Source organism: Plasmodium inui, assembly GCF_000524495.1.
Source record: "Plasmodium inui San Antonio 1 unplaced genomic scaffold supercont1.47, whole genome shotgun sequence".
Taxonomy (NCBI): Eukaryota; Apicomplexa; class Aconoidasida; order Haemosporida; family Plasmodiidae; genus Plasmodium; species Plasmodium inui.
Window position 1 is genome coordinate 14,206 of NW_008481881.1, and position 21,627 is coordinate 35,832.

The following is a 21,627-nucleotide window of genomic DNA, read 5'->3' on the forward strand; positions in this document are numbered from 1 at the left end:
AATAAGTTTATAAAAATAAAAAATATATATTTTAATTTGAAAAAAAAAATGGGAAAAGTTAAATGGTATCGTTTAATATAGAAAAATGAATAATAACAAACGGACCACCTAAATGTTTGTAAAAAGTATTTAGGGAGCCAAAAATTACAGAAAACCATTAGAGATAAAATTGGTTCTGATGATGTAAAAAATTGAGATTGCTAAAAAAAAGTAAAAAATTATAGAATAAATTGGCATTTATTTAAATGTTATTTTTCGTCTGTATTTATATGTTGTGTCCATTATTAAACCTTTTTTAATTACATATTTTTTAAAATAAAAATTAGTTAAACCATAGATTTAATCATGAATATGTTCTTTCTTTTTTTTTTTTTATATACCATCATCTACAAAATAACATCATGATAGAAATACGTATTGTCTAACAGTAATGTCATATATTACCCCGTTACCCCTCGTGCAGGTGTTTATTTTTCTATTTCAAAAATCTTTCTTGCATTTAGCTCAAGTTTCTAAATTCACATTCGTTAGTTTATGTAGCTGAATAAAAATACTGCTAAATGAGAAAAACGAAAAATAAGCGCTATAATTAAAAAAATTATAAGGGTGAAAAATTAAAAATGAAGAAAAATTCTGAAAAGAAAACATCTTCAAGAGAAAGAGCTAAAATTTTCTTTTTCTAAGAATTGTGGACAGAAATCTAAAAAGGTTTTATTAAAAACTTGATAATTTAATTATGGTAAATGTGTAAAAATGTTTCAATAATAATTAATAGTGTAGAAGGAACAATATAGAAATATATGTTGTTCAAAAACAAGCATTATTAAAGAACGTTTTTCAAGCGTAAATTCCCTATAATGATGAGAGTTATATACACAGGTAACTATCTTTACATTTGCTTTAAGGAAACATTAAAGTTTTTTTCATTTTCGTTGCACATATATGACGTATGTATGGTTTTATTTGCCACATAAGATACATTTCATATTTAATTTCTGTTCTTTCTTTAAACTATTATTGAAAAGCATCAGTACCTCCAGCAGTTGGGTTGAAGCCATCGTCCTGTAATACACATCTGGGAAGATGTTGTAAAAGTTACTATTCCCAAGTCTCATTTTATTCTTGTTAACAATTGTTAAGAGGTTTAATCCTCATTAAATGCAACAAATGGTGTTATTCTGATTGGCGTTTTAAAGCAGTCGCACAAGCATGACATTTACTACATTTGAAAAGTTGTAACAACATCTCATTAACTTCTCACTCTGTTTTTGAATGGGACTTGTAGTTTATTTATTGGGCTAATTATTTTACTTCAAAAATGGGTGTGTCAAAAATTGATGGATACCTTTTAGCAACTTCATGTTGCACGTTTAAAAGTTAAACAACATAAACGTAATTCTTAGGTATATATACATATTTATATAATTATGTACTTGCGCTGTCTAATGTGTATCTCCCATTAAAGCACAAAGACGCTGCCAAATATCTGATGCCTCGTAAAAAGATACCTCGAAGAAGTCATTTAAAGCATTTTGGTGTTATGATTTAGCTAGGTAATTTTTTTGAATGGTGCTTTTATAAATTTTTAAATTCAACAAATAATGTCAGTAATTCTTTATTAATAGATGTTGTTGCAGAGCTCGAAGAAAATAAAAACGTCATAATTGGCCTATTACGTGTATTTTACATAGGCGTAATTTACTACTTGTCATTAGAAAAACAAAAAGACAAAAAAAAAAAAAAAAAGCATTGTTTGTAATACTAAGGAGGTGTTGCATAAAAAAATAAAGCCTGAAGGAAGATGTACACCATATTTTGTATTATAATGGAAGGTTTCATAATATGGATAAAACGTCAAAAGGGAACTTATAATGTTATTTACGCGCTATTTTATCATAAGTTTAAGGATGGAAACATTGTTATTGCAGATTTATTTCGACTATGTTAAATTTCGTAAAAATTTTCTTTATGAATGTATAAGCGGTTCAATATTTCTTATTCGCCCTATCTCTACACGAAGTTATTGTAATGTAACTGTCAGTATGAATTTCTTTATGTTCTTGGCCTTTTCACATTTTGGTGTTTGTTTTTGTGTCTTTTTAGTTGTTATTTTGTTTTATTTTGTTGTTTTTTATTTTATTATTTTATCTTTCCATCCCTTCTCCTTCTCATAGATTGACATGAAAATTTTCCTAATTAAATTGAGGGAAGTTGTAACAACGTAGTAAGGCTTACTTTTGCATTCCCTGAATTATTCGTTTAGGCGCACGTTTGCAACATCAGTTTGTTCTGCTTGCACTTCATAAAATCCACTATTTTTTGTTTATCCAATTTTCAATAAAGTCGCTTCTGCAATTATTAAATAAAAAGTAGTAATCATCTTTCCATTGTAAGAATTTTTCGTTCTTAAGATTTGTAATGAAATCCTCTTTATCTTGTATCCAACTTTCCCATTTTTCTGTTTTCCATTGAATTATTTTATTACACTTCTTCATAAAAAGTTTCATTTCTATCGTATTTGAATATTTTCTGGATTCTAATTTATCAATATAATTCTGTTTTTCATCTTTCCAATTGCTCATTAACCATGTCATCATTTGGTGTGCTTTCCATTGTTCCCATCTCTCTTGTATTAATTTACTGAGATCATCTTCAATATTATTTATCCATCTATGCCAATCTATTTCTATGTAACGTTTCCAATCATTTTCACTCCAGGTTGCGCTTCTTTCATAGATATAAGATTTATATGTTTCGCTCATTAATTCATGATAATGTGACCATTTATACTGCATTTTTTGGATCCATTCATCCCATTCATTTTTTCCCTCTAGCAATGTGTCGTCTATATTATTTTCTAAAGACACCATAAAGTTTTGAAATTCTTCCTCAAGAGCTATCTTGCAGGTATCCCACTCCTCACTTAATTGGTCATTAGATCCGTTATTCAATTCACCACTAGTACCTTGTACTGTTTCTATGTCATGTAAGTCCATGAGATTTTCAAGTTCTGCTTCGTCTAGAGCCAAACACCTTCCATGGTGAGATGACTAAATAAAATTTTAAGATGTATGTATACTTGTTCGTAATATGAACTTAAAATGTTAGACATAATTAATGAATTCATTTATTCTTTGTGCATATTTGCCTAGAAGCAATTTTTATCTTACTATAATATTATTTCTTAAATAGCAGACATATAGGATAGTAAATAGGGCGAGACACTGGGACATGAGCATTTTCATAAATTTGTTTTTTAATATTTTATGACAATATCAATTTGGTTGCTACGTTGTATTATTAATGTATTTCGAAAAATGCTACTTCTCTGTTATGTTTAATTATTTGTATGTTGTTTATGTATTTTTTTTTTCTTCTTTCTGTGCTTCTTATTTGTCTAAGATTATGTGAAGGCATATACATATAATGATAGATTCATTTATTCGGTATTTGGTTAGAAATACATTATTACTATTTTTATTACAATGAATTGTTATTATAAAATGTAGTATATAATAATCACAAAAATTAAAAGCCACTATGGAGTGGAATTTTTTAATCCTTAATGAAATTCGTTATTTGAACTTCGAATTTTTCTGTTGACAGGATAAAAGAAGTTGCAAGTATACGAGACAAAAAAAAAAAAACAACTAAGAAAATATTTCTTCTATTTATTTACTATATTTTTATATAATTGCTCTGCAGAAAAAAACATTTATTTTTTTTTTTTTTTTATGAATTTATGGGATAACGGAGCACTTAGTGAATTATTTCTGTATTGTTTTTTTTTTTGTTTTTTTTTAAAAGTGCATTTGTAAAAATATCTACACATGTTGTAAATGTATTCCATGTTTGCTCACGGGTGAACTTATCTATTATATATATGACTTCGTTTATATAAACAAAATTATGATTATGTTTTTTAACAGCGATTTATGAATTATTTATATATTTTTTTTCGCATTCTTTTGATGCATAGCCAGCTTTGTTTTACCTTTATTCTCTGTGTTTGGCAAAATAAAAAAATGGATTAAAGATGTAGAACAACAGTAAAAAAGCAGAATAACCTAGTGAAAAATTATTGGATGAAACCTGTTACACATGTCAAAAGGGGGATGCTGATATAAGTTTGTTTTCCCCGTGGTAATATATATATAGATACTCATACGTACATTCTGCGTATATGACATTAGGAGGAATACTGACAAAGCCATCTTAATAAAATACTCAATAGGGAGACAACATCCATGTCTTTTACATATCCTTTGTTAATTATGAGTGAATTTCGTTTCTTCCATGACAAAAGTATGACTAATGGCAAATCACTCCTTTTTACTATATCATTGGTTCATTTAAGTTCCTCTAATGATTGTAAATATAAACACTTATCACTGCACCCAGTCAGCATAATGTTGTAGAGGCTGCATTACATTTCCTTCGCAATGAAAGAGAAATGAAGGAAATGTTTTAAAATGATGAAAACGAAAAAAGAACAAGAAAATTGATCATTTTTCATTATATAGTATGCTGATAATTAAATAGGAAATCTTTTATGATTTTTGTTTAAAAAAAAAAAAAAAGAAATAATAATAAAATCGTTTCATTTGAAAAATTAATATAAAGAAGAAATTATTTTAAATAATATAAATTATTTAACTCCTATGATCTTGAATAGTTGCAATGGTAAGCGTTTTGAAAGCCCCTACATTTTTTCTTACACATTAATATATTAGTAAGAAATAATTTTTTCCAGACATAATCAAACATAGGTATACGAAAACAAAGTAGTAGAAATAAAATAATATCAAAATTTTCAATAAGGAATAGGAAGTTATAAAGAGATACATCTAGATTTTCACTTTTATATGTGATGGTTGAAGGTGAATACGGGAATTCACGGTTTCCCTGTACTATTATTGTGTTCTATAGTTCGTTGAATTTAGTTATAATGAAAAAGAGGAATCGAATATTCAAAAAAATATCTTATTGATATGTACTTATACAATCACACAATTTTCGGTTTATATTGTTTTATAGGACAGTAGAGATTTTACACAAGTCTTTTCATTTACCGAAATTACTTTATTTCTTTTTTTCCACTTTTGCTAACTATGCACCCTATATTAGAGATCCTACATAATTATGGAAGGGCATGAAGGTGAAAAAAAAAGAGCATGTGGCTTAATTATTCCTTTCTTTTATTTTTTCTATTATCTGAAGGTTGAAACGAAAAGCTTCGCAAGGGACAGGAATAATTTTTGGATACTAAGAACAAGATTTTTATTTGATATTGACAATCTTTTAAATAGAAAGTTTAAATATCATGATATCCAGCTGCTAAATATATTTTATTCGCCCATGAAATAATGTCCGGAATTTCTCCTTGGTTTATGCCTTATGGGCAATTAAAATAAAGAACGAACTGTATTAATACGAATATCGTATTATCATTACCCTTTTCTGTTTTTTTTTAACTGCACTTATGTTACATATTCCATATTTAAATTAAAAGAGACTAATACGGATCTTTTCTTAATAGTGAAAATATAGATTTACTGCCTATCTTTTGAAAGGCACAAGTTAAAACATGTTTTTCCCATTCTGGAATTATAATTCAAATTATAATTAAACACAGTCAATCACTTCTGCTTCTAATTCGTTAATAAATTATGTTCATGAGATTTTATGTGCCCACTTATATATGAATTAGAACAAAACATATTTTCTTAGCCATGTGCCTTATTGACATTTCCGCATATTACATTATACATGTATGGGTATATAGACATTGTAAAAAACCATACAAACGTATACATATATATACGGTACCTCTGCAAAAATAGCATATATGAAAATAAATTCATTTTAAGAAACAGCCATGTGTGCGTGAATGTAAATTGTAGAGCTGGTCAAGTACTTACGGAGTCTATTTATTATTGCTCTTCAATATTGCAAATTTAGTCCATTCCTATTTTAAGCGTTTATTTCTTTATTCCTGCTTTTAGAAATAAATTCGTTTTTCCTTTTGTTTCTGTATCATCATGTCTAGTCTTTTTCAATACATAGAATCTTCATATTCGTTTTTTCTTTTTTTATTGTATTTTTCTTTTTGTTGTTATGATTGTTGTTGTTCTTGTTGCTCTTCTTGTTGCTCTTCTTGTTGTTGTTGTTCTTCTTGTTGCTCTTGTTGTTCTTGTTATGATTGTTGTTCTTCTTGTTGTTCTTCTTGTTCTTCTTGTTCTTCTTGTTTTTCTTGTTCTTGTTCTTCCTCTTGTTCTTCGTTTTCTCATTTCATTATGATTGTAATGCATTAATGGAAAAAACATATAATTTATTCTCATTAGAGTTTACACTTATTTATGCCTATGTGCCCGGAAGGATATTGTATAATTTTGTATGAATGATAAAAAAATATATGGGCATTTTGCATAATTTATAATTATATAAAAATATAGGGACCGTTATTGTGTGCATTGCAGTTCTTAATGAACCGAATAAAAATTAGGTCCTTTTAGTAATCGTGTATTTTATTTTTGTTTAAAAATTTTTGCGTATTCTTTTGCAAGTTTGTTCGTATGTTTCTTGGCTCTTTTTTTTACATCCTTTTCTTTACATGTACTTGATGCCTGTTGTAATTCCATTAAAAAGGATTGAGCAATGTCTTCCAAAGTTTTCAAATATTTATCGTCCACTGCAAAAAATGGTTTGAATGGTGGTTTTCTTAATGGTTCTACTTCTTTTGATTCTTCTTTTTTTTCCACAGTTTCAACGAATGTTGTTACGTCTTCATATTCTAAGAATTTTTCGCCTTCTACAGTTTCCTCTCCTTCTGCGGTTTCTTCTCCCTTCGTGACTTCTTGACCTTGGGGAACTTCTTCGCCTTGTACAGTTTCTTCTCCTACTGTGGCCGTTTCTCCTTCACCGTCTCTTTCTATTTCAGCGATTTCCTCACCCTCGGCAGCTTCTTCTCCTTCTTGTTGTACAGCTTGTTCCTCTTCTTCTGATAATCCTTCTTCAGCATATTCATTTGCGCCATCTTCTGCTAATGTTCTCGACACTATTAAATCTAATGTTTGTTTTGCGTTAATTTGTTCACCGGAGGATTCCTTTTTTCCATTCTGCAAAGTAATCAAGTGGTTGTTATTGCATTTTGAAAATGTATGATTTTTCTTGTCTCTGTATTATGTAATAATAAAAAATGTATGAATGAAATCTATCGGGAATGTATAAGGTTATATATAGAATATAAAGCAAGAACAGTCTAATAGAGTTTTTTTTTTTTTATCTTTTGTCTTACACAACTGGATCCATTTTGTGCAGTAATTAAGAGAAAGAATAAAAGTATTTTCATGAGGAAAGAAAGAGGTATTTTTCCTTTTTTCATATATTTCATAAAAGGATTCCTTATTTCTGAACTAAACAAGGTGGTTATGTTTTCTATATATACTTTAAAAATCTTACAGAGCTAAAAACTGCCAACCTTTTTTTTTATCAGTTCATTTCTACTAAATATATAGAGAATTAACAAATAATTATAGAAAAATTAAAAACGAATTAATAGTTTATAAAAAGACAAAAAAGAGAAAAAAAAACGGAGAAATTATTATATTAATTCATTTATAGTATAAGTCGTTTTGCTTACAATCATCTATTATTTATATTTAAAAAAAAGAAAATAAGTAATTTTCTTTTTATCTTTTGGTTACAAACGAAATAGTACTAATTTCCTTTGCTCTTTTTTTTTTTTGGGAAGGGGGAGCGATTTTCTTTGTGAATAAATTACTATCTATTTTTAGAGAAGTAGGCGGAGAAAATGAAAATTAGAAGGTATAAATAAAAACAAAAAGGCAAGGAAATAATATTCGAATACGGACAAAACTTAACTCCGATTCCCTTCGTATTTCTGTAAAGAATTATTTTATATTACTAAAAAATATATATACGAAGAGCAGATATACAAATGGAACAGAATAGATGGAAAAAATATACGTAGAGAATATATAAACAATGGGACACATTTATATATTGTTAAAGAAGTAAATTACGCGTTGTATGTAATTATGGGTAATTCATGAAGCATTTTTAAATTGTCGTCTCAGTCGAAGAGTGTTATCGTTTGATTGAATCCACGGTGACTTGTAAAATTTACAATCAGGAAAAATTATTGACTGTATTTTTTCGTTTACTCAAAGTTTTTATTCTGTGTTTAATTTATAATAAAATAATTAGTTTATTTTTTTAAAATAATCGAATTCGATGAAATATTCTTACACGGAGTAGCTAAAGCGGAAAAAAAAAAAATTAAGAGAATACAAGAATTTAAATTGTTCTTATGTGAAAAATTACTGTAGCACAATCTTTTTAAATAGTAAAAGAAAAAGAAAAACAAAAAAGAGAAAGGTTGGTAAAATAAAGAGTAGTAAATAACATTTTTCTATATTTTTTTATTAAATTGGTAAGAGAGAGAAAAAGAGGTTAGAAAATGCCTATTATATAGGTTTAACAGTTTTGTACATATTTTTTATTTATGTATTTTATCCAATTTATAAAAGCTTATCTAAAAGCTGTTTCCAAGGAAAAGGTGGCTCACATTTTTTCCTTATTGTTACAAGTGCAGCAAGGTAATAATACCCTTACTTATAATAAAATACAATTAGTTAAGAAGATGTTGTGCAGTGCATAATTTAAATAGGCAGGATATATATTTATTTAGGAGTCCATACGAATGATTAGTATAGTTTAAGTGGACAATTTAATTTGGACTTTTGACCTTTATATTTCTTCTTAGGTACATCAGTATATTTCATATTGAATGTTGTAGAAGAGAAGGAGTTTACACTTTAAAGGAAGAAGTTTTAGCTTCCTTATTCCGCATGAAGACTCATGAAATTTTGTTCTATTAATAACACTTCAGTAGGAATGCCCAATAGAATGAATATAACGGGTTACAGGCGATTTGTACCATCATGATACATAACGGTGGTGATGGCCGCATTACTATGTCTTTGTTTACAGGTAAGATTAAATGCAATTTTCATTAATGGTTAGGCGCTTTTTCTATTATTCGTTTTAATCATTTCCTGCTCCATTTTTGTAAGTCCATTCAATATTAACATCATTATTAATAACTTCTTTCATTTTTTTTCTTACTTTTATTTAAATTTTCTTTTATAGAATAAATACCCACATTATGGTAATACATTCTCAGAGTCACAATACGGTAGTGAGCGATGCTCAAGATTGTTAACTGAATCTTTTTTTAGAAAAACGAGAAAAGGTCATGGAAAACATAAAATTGCAGACCACAATGGAAGAAACGATTTTGAAAATACATCAAACAACAGTCATGACGAATGTAATTCTAGAGATTTAATTGATCTTCAAGAGGATGCACGTGGTTCTGAGGGTTACATGGTTAGGAACCATAAGAAAAATAAAAGAACTTCTGTAAAAAAGAATGGTAAACGCAATAATAATCGTGAACAATATATTGAGGAACAGGAAAATTATGATGAATATAAGGTACAAAATGGGCAATATATTGATACGAGTTACACTGATGGATATGGATGTTATTATGGTGAGGAGATATATGATGAAAATAACAGGAAGGATCAAACATACGCAGATGGAGAAGGCAACAACCATAATTACGCAAACGGAGAATACTACAATGGTGAGCCCTATATGTACAATGTCCACAAAGAGGAAACATGTCCTGATACTAATGATGGCAGCTTGGATTGGCCTGATAATATAATGTGGGGATACTCAGAGGATGGGGAAGCTGCAGAGGCTGATAATACAAATAATTTTATATCTCGAGTTAATGATATGGGTAACACGCAGACCAATAAAGGGGTATGTTCTCATGAAACATATAAAAAGAGTTCCCAAAATAGTGCTTGTAGTATATCACAGCACGATGTGGATGCCATGCTGGAGAATTTAGATGATTTGGTGCAAGATACTGATATGCTTAATACATTCCTTCTTGTCAATATGATAGAGAGAAATAAGTTCTTTGATACATTGCAAGGTTTAATGTCGTATTGGCATGATTACGCAGATGATTCCAGGATACCAGATTCGTATAAAACTAAGCAGTGGTTGAAAGTCTTAGCTTCTGTCATAGATGAGCTAATGCACAAAGAACGAAAAATTTATGAGGAATTATACCATATTATTGCTAAAATCTGTGGCTCAAAGGAAGCATATATTACTTTTATAAGAGATGTAAGATGTACCTGGATTAGAATGAGGCAAGAAATAGAACAACGCTAGAAAGTTTATTTAGAAGAAAAAGCAAGAAAATGTAAGAAAAAAATGTAGACCTCAATGGGTAAAGAAAAGGCATAAATATTCTATTACTGCCTAACAAAAATGGTTCTCGCGTATGTAAGGGAAAAAAAGAAAGATTAGTTACAGACATCTGCCTTGATCCGCATCTGCATATTTATCAAACTGTGTAAGTAAACTCATCGAATTGGGGGACACAATTTCACATAATATATATAGGTACCATTATAAATATGCCGATGGGAGGTAGGGAAGACAATAGTTACTTATGTTGAAATATTTCATAAATGAATTTTAGCCGTATAAGTCAACTTCTCTTTGTTTATTACTCATCTATTTGAATATATTTAAGGAATCATATTGGCATATTTTCGCCCTTTTGTTTCTAAATAAGAAGCAGAATAAAAGTTGAACATGTATATTTATGTGTGTGTAGGTACTTCCCCATATACTTGCACTTTTACTTATATTTGTATATTTTTGTTTAAAACATCCCTTATGTATTTTTTTATGTTGTCTTTTTTTCTTATCCCAATTTTCTTGGACATAATTAACGCATGTGCCAGTTCTAATGACTTTTTCCTTTAGCAACACATAAAAATTTTTTAAGCCACAACGAACAGAGTATACAGTAATGGATTGTCCATAAAGTTCACATAGGAATTAGTTATGTAAAAATAGATAAAAATATTTTATGGAACATTATGATGTACGAATTCGAGGGAAAAATAAAAAGTTACTTATTCATCATCCTAATTAATATTCAATGTAGAATACACCCAAGTGATAATTTTTATTTTTTTCTTTAAACAATTGTGACATAAGAAAGAAATAAACAAAAACAGGAGAATACCAAATTAAATTTAATCCGTAACATAGTTTTAGGCCAGGAAAAGTGGGACAATGTATGCAAACTGATTGAAAAATAAGGGTCTTCATCAGGACTCCAAGACCCACATGAGAAAAGAAAAAGGAGAAAAACGCAAAATGAGAAGGTTGCGTATGAACTTTCTGCAATTAGAACGTTTATATTTTAATCAACAAGCATGATAGAAGAAGGATACATAATAATAGAAAGATGTTTCCAAGACGTGGATAGGTCACTTGTAAAAAATGCGTATAATTTAAAGTTACCGAATAGTTAACGTTTTCATTGTCCATTGAAAAAATGGAATTTAGGAAGTTCCCAACACATAGCTATTACAGAGGAAAGCAGCAACAAATTCGTCAAAATATAATATAGTAAAAGAAGGCAGAAAATATAGCGAACAAATTCCCTTTGGCATAACAATTAAAGAAATTAAAGCTGCATAAGTGGAAGTGTAGCATCTGTATGGTTATATATTTCAAGGAGGAAATTAAAAATTTTTATTAAATGAACCTTTTAAGAGAACAGCAGGAGAGAGCAAATAATTTGATATTAAAAATGTCGCGAGAAAAAAAATTTTTGCTTCGAATCCTATATCACATTTTAAGCGTATTCAAAATAGTGGATTGCATCTAGTGACGCATATGTGGTGCATTTTTCCTTCGTTTGAAAACTTTGTGAAACTTATGTTTTCGATACTTAAAGTAAATTGCCATCAAGAATCCTAATATTTGAAGTGTACAAACACATAGGTCTGAGCCATCGAATGCGCATATAATTATTATGAACCCGTTAACTGCGAATGGCATAAATGTTTTATTTATTTCTAAAGAGCTGCATAAATTTCGGGCTCTGTGCTTACTCAGATAATATTTGTTATCTTTTTTCACTGAAGGGAATATTTCTCATTCAAAGTTAGAATCAGGTTTTTCTAAGAATTCAAGAATAATTGAATCATGGGTTATTTCTATATTACCTGCTTCTTGCGGTATATTAAGATATCCTTTTTTTTCTTAGCTTATTTCTTGCTTCGAAATAATTGTTAGATTTTAAATCGAAACTTGAATCCTCAAGAGTGATGTCACCTTTTATGTCATCGACTAAATCATGCTCATCATCATTCACGGACTGCGATAAATTAAATGAGCTCTTTATATCATCACTTTTGTTTAATGAATCAAATTGTGTGTGAATGATGTGTACAAATTTGAATTGCTTAACTGATTTCTGAAATTTTCCATCCTAGCTTAATTGATTATCTAGATTTAGAAAGTCGTCATTATACACAAGTGGATTAAATTGTCTTCTAACGTTACAATCATCAGGTTCTAATATATCTGTTATTCTTTCCTTTGAATATGCATATCTTTTTGGACACTTATATTGCTTTTCTTCCTTTCAACATTCTGCTAGTTCTTGTGCGAAATCGTCCCTTCAGGTATGTGTTCTTATTCTGTACATTATCGTGCCGAACTTTCCAAAATATATGATCAATATGATGATTTAAAGGGAACGAAGGATATATGTGTACATGTGCATTTGTGGAGTCATGCATTTTTATTTCAATTGTAATGAATTCTCATCAGAAGTGAAAATATAAAAAACTTATAGTTCATCGTAGTATGGTTAAATTCAATTTTTATCATACTGAAAACAAATGCCTAGCTGATGTCGTTAGCGGTGTAGAAGTAAACGTACTGACGAAACAGAACATATGTTTGTATGTTTTTTTTTATTTCTTACTTATATGTAATTTCTTTAAAATTGGAGACCACTTTTGAAACGAAAAAAAAGAGGTTTCGAAATGAATAAATCCCTTGTAGAACTCAATAGGACGGATTAGTCACGAGTATATATATATGTGTATTATATATTTTTTGCCACGTCTCTTTTGAAAAGTGCAAAGAATATTTTGCCTTCATCAGAACTGAATCAAATTTCACATCAGCAGATATATTTAACAACAAAGGAGGGCAAAAATATCTTTACAAGAAATACCTGATTATGTATAATTTAGAAATATTGAGAGAATTTCGTCTATTTGAAAATTTCGTTTATTTAAAAATTTCGTTTATTTAGTTAATAGCGTCTTTCATATGGAGTTTTGAAAATGTACAGCGATTTATACTTCACAAAACCTCATATGCTATTGGACAAGTGAGGAACACGATCAGTATCACTAAGAAAGGAATAAGAAATAGGTGGAGTCCTTCTACAGAGGTAAATGTAAATTATAAGGCAAGTGCGATATAATAGAAACGAGTATACCGTTTTACACTAGTAATGTAGATTTTATGTTATTCTTACAATTTACATTGACAAAAGAAGAAGAAAAAAATGATTGCATATATATATATATGCTATCATTTTTAAATACTCAAAGTTACAATTACAATGCAACAAATTTGAAAAATATTTCCTAAGGACATAATTTCTTTCATGGGCGGATTCTTCTTTTTCTTCTCTGCCCACTATTCCTGTAAGTGCAAAGGAGAGAATAGAAAAATAAAAAAGAGAAAAGAGTTAAAAAATATCTTTAATTTTATACATTCTTAATGTAACACATTGTTTTACAAGTTAAAATATAAATCAAATTCAACGTTTCTAATGAATAAAGCACAAACAGGTTTCATGCTCAATTTTTTCTGTTATGTTCTCTTGAATTTTCTATTAAATGCTTTGTATTCCAATAAAGACAGTCATATATTATTAACGAATTGGTAACATGGTAATTTATTCTTGTTTCTTGTACCTACCTTTTTGTGTGTATGGGAAATTTATGAACTCAAATAGTACAGTAAGAAAGAGAATTGCTAAACCTCAGATATGTAACGTGAAAATATTGTTTTTTTTTTCTTTTATTATACTTGCCGTCCTTGGATACAAGAGGAAGAAGCTGAAGCAGCGTACATGAATGAAATACTAAAATCCTTAGAAGGAATATTTCTGTAATAAGAAAAAATGTACATATTTAAGAAAAGAAAATAAACCATTCTTATATCGGGAGTAGTTAAAATTAACAGACTTATTAATTTGCAGGTTGAAGGTTCATACTTTTATGCGAAATTATGTATTTGTTCTTATCAATGTTATCTTTTTTTTTTTTTTACAGGCCCTACGTGGTAAACGTTAAGTTGATTAGCAACTTGTGTGGTGAAAAAATATCATATCATAAACGTAAGTGTACTCATTTGTGTTTTAAGGATTCTTTCATTATGGAGAAATTGTACTACTTGCTATGTAATCATATGTACCATTAGAAAGAACAGCGGGCTGTATTTATTTCTACAAGCGTGTATGCATAAAAACGGTGCCAAACCATTTCTGTAGCCATAGTGTAACCTATTCCGCTGGAACGTTTTTGTACTGCACTTGCGTGTTAAACCTATTTAGTAGTAATCTCATGCCTAACTGTAGAATAGGATTTCAGAGGTGAAATGTAAAAACATCATAAGGACACATTTCCATATTAAATGTATATAGAACCGTAAGGCTATGACTATATAATATTCTTTTCTTAGAAAAAGGTGATAGAAGAATAAATTATCATTAAATCACTGGTTTACCTATGAATTCAATTATTTCTGTCTATATTGTATTAGGGGGATATGCAGATAGATTCAGAATAATTTGTTATATTATCTTAAAAGATGTCCAGTTTCTTTATTCATATTCAGTAGTGGCCTTGCTAATGCATATTTCTAGGTCCTCCATGTATCCGAGAAGATAGGACCATTTTGGGGGGTCACAGGTATAGTAGTTCTTTTGTGCCTCCTTATGTTACTAAGAGGGTTCTATAAAGACGTAAGCACTAATTTTAAGATTAAAACCTAATGTTAAAAGTATTTTTGCATTTAAATCATTTGACTTAGTGCGCAGCATAATCTTATTAGCGAAGCGCCTCTTTTCCACTTCATTGTATATGAATAAATATATGTATATTAACTTGACTAATTAATAACTATATTCAGTGAAGGGAAAACCGATGTTTCTTTGCGCACATTCATGTAAATGCAGACATATCTATATTTTATTCAATTGCGAAACCTTCTTCAGAAAAGTTAGAGATTAATTAGGCATATTAAATATTAATTCACTAAAACATATAGTTTCGAAACAAAATGAACTATTCATATAAATTTTTTGTCAGTGGAAACGTTTAAAAGTAAATGCATCAAAAGGTGTTGGAGCAGTTACAGTTATTATTAATAAGAACAAATAAATTTTTTCCTTTCATGTTTATAACACATTATATATTCATAATAGGAGTAGTTATTGAAATGAACGTTCACCTCAGTTATAAAGTACCCTGTAGAAGCATTTTTAGGGAACGCTAAAAAAGAAAGTTTATAAATATGCTATATTGATACATTATGTGAAAAGCGACTGTTACTATCAGTTAGGTATTCTCTTATTTAATAGGGAAACTGAAGTACTTATATAATGGAAGTATTCAAAAAGGATGTGCGATTTTTTGTTATGAAGTTATGAGTGCACCGAAAACCTTTTTTTTTCTCAAGGAAATGGAGCTATCTTTCTGGGGGGTAAAAAAAATTTAGTACCTATATATGAATTTATTTGTAAAGGAGAAGACATTCATTATTAGACAAGGCTTGTATTCATTTTTTCTGTTTCCTGCAAGATATAGAAATGAAGTAATAATATTTCGTTTTATTTCTACTTCTTGTATAAATACTATTCCCCTCTTTTTTTCTATGTACTTTGAAACAAGCGCATAATTTCACAGCGCTTGCCCTTTTACTAAAACATCTTTTAAGTACTAAGACGAAAATGCAAATATGTGGTAGAAACATTCAATTATATGTAGTTCGCGAACTTTTTAGAGAGTTATCTGCATTTTCTCAATTCGTGTATAATGCTCGCGAGTTTCCTGTAGAATGTTCCTAAAAATTTTTGTCAGTGCGGAATATTAACAGTTAGAATAATTTTTCCGTTAAAGCATTTAATTTGGGGTAATTTATTACAAGAAACATTGTAAATTAAATACATTTTTACATGCTGGAATGTAAAAATGCTTTAATGACATATTCTGCTTATTACTATTTTCATGGTTAAATTGAAATGATTTTAGTAATTATGCAAGAATTGTAAAAGAGGAATGATCGATTCATGCGATATCTTCCTTTTTAAGTATATTTTTTTCTTTTTTTTTCTGAATTTTGAAATTTTCTGGCATCATTTTTTTTTTAACTTAGAAAACCTTTAATTATTTTTCTGTTATGACAAGGGAATAAAAACTTTCACTTACGTGTTATTTATTTTCATAAAAATTTGACGTAAATAAATTAGAAATTATCGCTTTCAAAATTGGGTCCATATATTTTTAATCTGTTTTTTAATTGAAAACATCCGATATTTTCTGTTACCTCAGGATGTGAATAAATATGCATATAACATAATAGGATTTATAATATAGGATGGTACAGAATAATTAAGGGCACCATAAAATTACAAGAAATGTATAAGTAATGCAATAACATAGACTGTTCTGGGAAAAAGGATTTAACAAGTTGCGTCATCGTTATTATATAAGGTTTATACGTCATACACGTTAATAATGTTTTAATTATAAGCAGGACGTAAGGTGAGGTAATACGTAAAAAATGATTACGACATAATGATAATAATGCATTACTAAAATTAAAATTAATGTTTGTATATATAGGCCACCATCATTTGAGGAACCAAGAAATGTGATTTCTTAAATATTACTTCAGAATTACAGTTATGTTTTTGTGGGTTTACTCTGATTTTTTTTTTTTTTTTTTCATATTGTAATTTCAGTTTCAGAGTTTTTCAAAGAAGAATTCATTATATTTTTTTTTTATTAGATATTCACAAAATTGTAAGACTAAAGAATTTAGTAATTAGTATTATTGTCTCATAAAATATTAATATGCTTTGAAAAGTTACATATTTCTTTATATAATTACAAAATTATGCCGTATTGTTATTAAATTTTTATGTTCTTTCATTGCTGTCTGTATTATTCCCTTTTGTCCAAAATTGTTAATGCGCTCTTTAAAATAAAGCGAAAAATGTTATAACAAAGGTCATAATTCGTATATATGGATTTTTATTTATTTATTCGTTTACTGATTTATATGCTGTTATTTAAAGAACGAAGTATGCCTGTTGGACTGATATAATAAAAAATATAGATAGAAGAATCTTAGTAATCAAAAAATGCAAACCCAAAAGAATTGCCTGAAGAGGGGAAAAATAGCGATGTCCAAGTGTTGCATGAGAATTTTTGTCTTCTTTTTACTAATTTGGACGCTATGTGGTTACAGTAGCAACGTAAGATCATTGAAATGCGTGATGTCTTCAATTACGTGTGATTCATGTCTTTTGAGTAATATTAACATATGTCCACAATAGGGATATTTATCTGCATTGGTATCCTTATTCACACGAATATATATATACACATATATATATGTATGTCTGCACTTATTTCTTTGTTTAGAATGTCGGTGAACAGTATTCATATCAGAGTAACCAAGGAGGAACGTTACATCTAAGAGATGGAAGAATATTAACTACAGTTACAAGCAGTAAAAGACATTCCGGCTGCGATAGTGGAAGCGGAAAATGCTCAAATACTGTGAGACGCGAAAACCAGGAAAACGAAAAAACTGGAATTGATGGCAAGCCATCCTCCGGAATTACCAACAAACCCAGGGATGAGAAGGTTTCAGAAGATACGAAACAGCTTAGATGCACAAGAAATAATGTCAATGGCGCTAGAAGTAAACCGAGCAAAACAAAAAGGGATGATTTTCCTGTTACTCCTATGCTTTTTGCAGAGTTGTTCTTGAAGGAACCAGAAAAAGGAATTGATATAATAATGCTTTATGTAGGAGGATTTTTAAAATATGCGTGTAATCATTTTTCTTAAGTGCAATATACATAACATATAGTCAGCAACTAAATGTCATTCTATGATAATCATAACGTCGATTAGGTGAGGGACGAAAATGATGTTATTCGATATTACACTCTACAGGAAACTGTTATCATTAGGCAGTCTTAAACTTAATATGCACGGTGACCTTAGTATTGGGGAGTTATTATACGCAACATGGATATTATTAATACATCTCAGATGTCTTTTTATTCCTTTTGAGTTATTTTTATTTATCCATACATTTGTGATGTTTGAATTATTCGTATGTATTCATTTGTAGAAGTTTAAGTGCGCATTTTGTCCTTTTTTTTTTTTTTTTTTCTTAATTTCTTCATGTATAGGGATGAATGTATATTTATGTGCATACATGTTGGGACATGCATAAATATGTATAATGAATTATTCTTATTATAGCCTATGGATTTGTGAAGACGCATTATATAACTACTTATTTGCATGTTTTGTATAGACATATTTATTTCAACCTGGAGTGGTGAACAGGGAAAAAAAATTGGGGCCGGGAGTCTTGGAGAATTTGATGTTCCTTTAATTTATGTTATATTAAGATTAATTTCGGTGTATGAATGAACTAAAAAAGGATGATTGATACATCTACCGTCTGACGCCTTGTTTAATTTAAAGCGATGATCACTCATGAGGCTTCTTTATAAACAATTAGGTCATCTAGAATACAATTCTGGTCAAATTTTTGCAATGCTGTTTTCGCAGTGTACAGATAGGTATTTTACGCTGTAACGGAATACTGTATGACACGGGCATTATAGACATATGATCTTCTATTATGGCCCCCTTTTAATCACGTAATTTTTAATGTGAAGAATTTGTAATTCCTATTAATGGAATTGGGAAACTTCCGTGTGTGTTATTACTAGGTGCTAATCCGTCTTCACGACAAAAAAGAAGGAAAAAAACGTCAAAAAATGAAGTGTACAATGCCATGATTTTTAATAGCATTGGACTAGTGGATTACTGTATTAAAGAGGTTTCCGCGCATTGGAGGGGATTGTAAAAGTATTTTTTCTCCTAAAAAATGAATTATTCTTTTGTTATATATTACATGCATACATTGTTGTAGTATATTATATTGTATGGAATATGTATATGTGTGCAAATGTAGCCTTTCTGAAGGTATCCTGCGATTAGAGACACGTCCTTCATTCTAATTAACGTTGTCTATGAAAGGATACTGCTTAGGACATGAACTTCGACTATATTTTTACCTTAATGGGGCATCATTGGTATTTTCTGTCAATTTAAAAAGGAACATGTCGAGTTTTATCAATTCTTCTGTTCTATGCATACTTATGTTAACATTTTGTGCAGAATTGTATCAGAGATAAAATTATAATTTAAAAAATACGAACAAAAATATATATATGGTAAGTTTCTTCCTATGTACAATGATGAAGGAATGGTACTAAATAAGGGTACACCGTTTAGTGAAGCATCATTTTCTTAAAATTTCATTTTAAGTGCATAAATTAAATGATAAGATAAAACAATAAATGTTCGCTATAAAAACGAAATTACGGGAGTAGTTAAAATTTAATTATTCTCTGGGGATTTTTTAGTAAATATATATATATATGCTTTTTCTTTAAAAGAGCACAGTTCCTAGGAATGGGATTAATTCTTACCCTACAGAGAGATGTAGCAAACTGAAACAACGTAACAAGCTTTTAGCTGTTAGTTCGCAATAATTTGGAGAAGTAATTGAAACATAGCCCTCATCCCATTAATGAAGTATGTTACAGTATATTCTGTTTTGAACGTAGTTAATGGACCATTTCTTAATAAACCCATCGATCCATTTTACATCCTTTATGCCCCCTTGATTTTGCATAGTTCCAATGCATTGTATACCAACTATTAAGGGAAATTACACATAAAAATAAGTTAAGTGCGAATGTTCCTTTATGTTCATTCAGAATACATAAGAGGAAAAAAAATAGCACTAACTATTAATATATGTAAATGAAAAAGGGAGTGAGAATTTTTAAGAAGGAATATTTATTGAGTTGTGCAAAAATGGAAAAAACAATTGTAAGGTCTATTACAAAAAATAGAAAATATAAAAATTGCAGTATATGAGACTCAGATTACGTTAATGAATTCTTTGTCGTATCCTTACTCTTCTTTTTTAATATGCTTTAAATATGGTTTGTCGTATATTTCCGTAAATAATTGTTTGCCCTTTCTGAAGTTTATTACTATTATATGAGAATGTGTAAAAAAATTGATCATTTCTGGGTGCAGGTAGAAGGGGAATAAGGAAAGAAACGTGATGGATGTAATTTTTAAGCTAAAAAAAAAAAAAAAGTTTAAAATTAAAGGGTAAATATGCTTTATAAAATATTGGAATTCTCTTTATCGGAGGAAAATAATAATAGTAATAATTTAATTTTTCTTCTTTTATTATTAGTTCCATGATATTTACCATGAAACATGAGGAATTGTAATCCTTTTTTTTTTGTGATGTACCGAATGGACTAAATTGTTGCAAGAATGTTTACTTTGGGAAAGGATTAAAGTTCGGACAATTCTGAACTCTTAAGGAATGATAATAATACTTGGCTTTGTTGAACAAAATAAAGGACAAATGGATTCTAGGAGGATTGTTCTGAAAAATTACATATATCTGTTTTTCGTGCTAATATAATGATTCATTTTGCCAAGTAGCGAATTCTGTTGTTCTTCTTTAAACATTAATTTTACACTTCATTAAATGATTATTCCTCTTAATGCGGTGTTTGCCAATGAATATAAATTTAGAGTATATTTTTACGGAGACGATAATACCTATACATGTCTATGTACATGCGCTCACATATAAATCTTTTTTTTCGCAACAAATTCTGAATGTGCATACGCTAACGGGTGCTATTCCGCATCAGATCACATACATTGAAGAAAAAAATAATTTCCATCTTAAGAATTTGCACACATATATTAATATTATGGGTACTGAAAATACTAAGAATAGATATTTTTTATTTTTTTTTTGTTGTACGCGTTCTACCGTATATCTAGCCGCTACTATTTTTTTATTGCTGATGGTAAGGAAGAAAAATGTTTATGCGGATGAGACTATATTTTTGCACTACACATTCGTGTGAATACAACTTCTGCTAACATTATTTAAATTTCCTTCTCAATTTTTCCGTAGAATATATTTTCATTTCAGAAACTGAACTCTTCAGAGACCCAAATACGTAATCGATGTCTAAGCCATCTGAGCGAAGACGACAATTGTGGATATAATGCTTTAAAAAATAAAACAGGCAGAACGAATTTACTTGTTTCAGAAGTTGATTCAAGTTGTGGAACGAAGAAGAAATGTGTGGGAACATATTATAAAAGAAATGAGGAGAAAAATGCACCAATAAAATTGTGCTCTTTTGATATAGCTATATTGCGGAAAAAATGTTTTGAAGAACACGTACATTTAACGGAAGAAGAGTTATATCATTTAGTAAATACATTAGAAAGTGTCCCATGCAAGTGCGAC

The 21,627-nt window shown here is 29.1% G+C and overlaps 5 protein-coding genes across 5 annotated transcripts; 2 read left to right on the forward strand and 3 right to left on the reverse strand.

Moving 5' to 3' along the window:
• Positions 1–2,312: 2,312 nt before the first annotated feature.
• On the reverse strand, positions 2,313–3,239 carry C922_05229 (hypothetical protein; the record flags this gene model as incomplete). The annotated part of the gene is made up of 2 exons (XM_008820801.1): positions 2,313–3,050; positions 3,171–3,239. 2 exons carry the CDS (start codon positions 3,237–3,239, stop codon positions 2,313–2,315), a joined length of 807 nt encoding a protein of 268 aa, XP_008819023.1.
• A 2,806-nt stretch (positions 3,240–6,045) lies between these two features.
• C922_05230 (hypothetical protein) lies at positions 6,046–7,311 on the reverse strand (the record flags this gene model as incomplete). The annotated part of the gene is made up of 3 exons (XM_008820802.1): positions 6,046–6,285; positions 6,600–7,176; positions 7,298–7,311. 3 exons carry the CDS (start codon positions 7,309–7,311, stop codon positions 6,046–6,048), a joined length of 831 nt encoding a protein of 276 aa, XP_008819024.1.
• Positions 7,312–8,966: 1,655 nt separating this feature from the next.
• On the forward strand, positions 8,967–10,284 carry C922_05231 (hypothetical protein; the record flags this gene model as incomplete). The annotated part of the gene is made up of 2 exons (XM_008820803.1): positions 8,967–9,015; positions 9,209–10,284. 2 exons carry the CDS (start codon positions 8,967–8,969, stop codon positions 10,282–10,284), a joined length of 1,125 nt encoding a protein of 374 aa, XP_008819025.1.
• Positions 10,285–12,160: 1,876 nt separating this feature from the next.
• On the reverse strand, positions 12,161–16,177 carry C922_05232 (hypothetical protein; the record flags this gene model as incomplete). The annotated part of the gene is made up of 2 exons (XM_008820804.1): positions 12,161–12,409; positions 16,103–16,177. 2 exons carry the CDS (start codon positions 16,175–16,177, stop codon positions 12,161–12,163), a joined length of 324 nt encoding a protein of 107 aa, XP_008819026.1.
• A 1,197-nt stretch (positions 16,178–17,374) lies between these two features.
• C922_05233 (hypothetical protein) lies at positions 17,375–18,089 on the forward strand (the record flags this gene model as incomplete). Its single annotated transcript, XM_008820805.1, has 2 exons — positions 17,375–17,488; positions 17,658–18,089. The coding sequence occupies 2 exons, from the start codon at positions 17,375–17,377 to the stop codon at positions 18,087–18,089; spliced, it is 546 nt and encodes a 181-aa protein (XP_008819027.1).
• Positions 18,090–21,627: the final 3,538 nt, after the last annotated feature.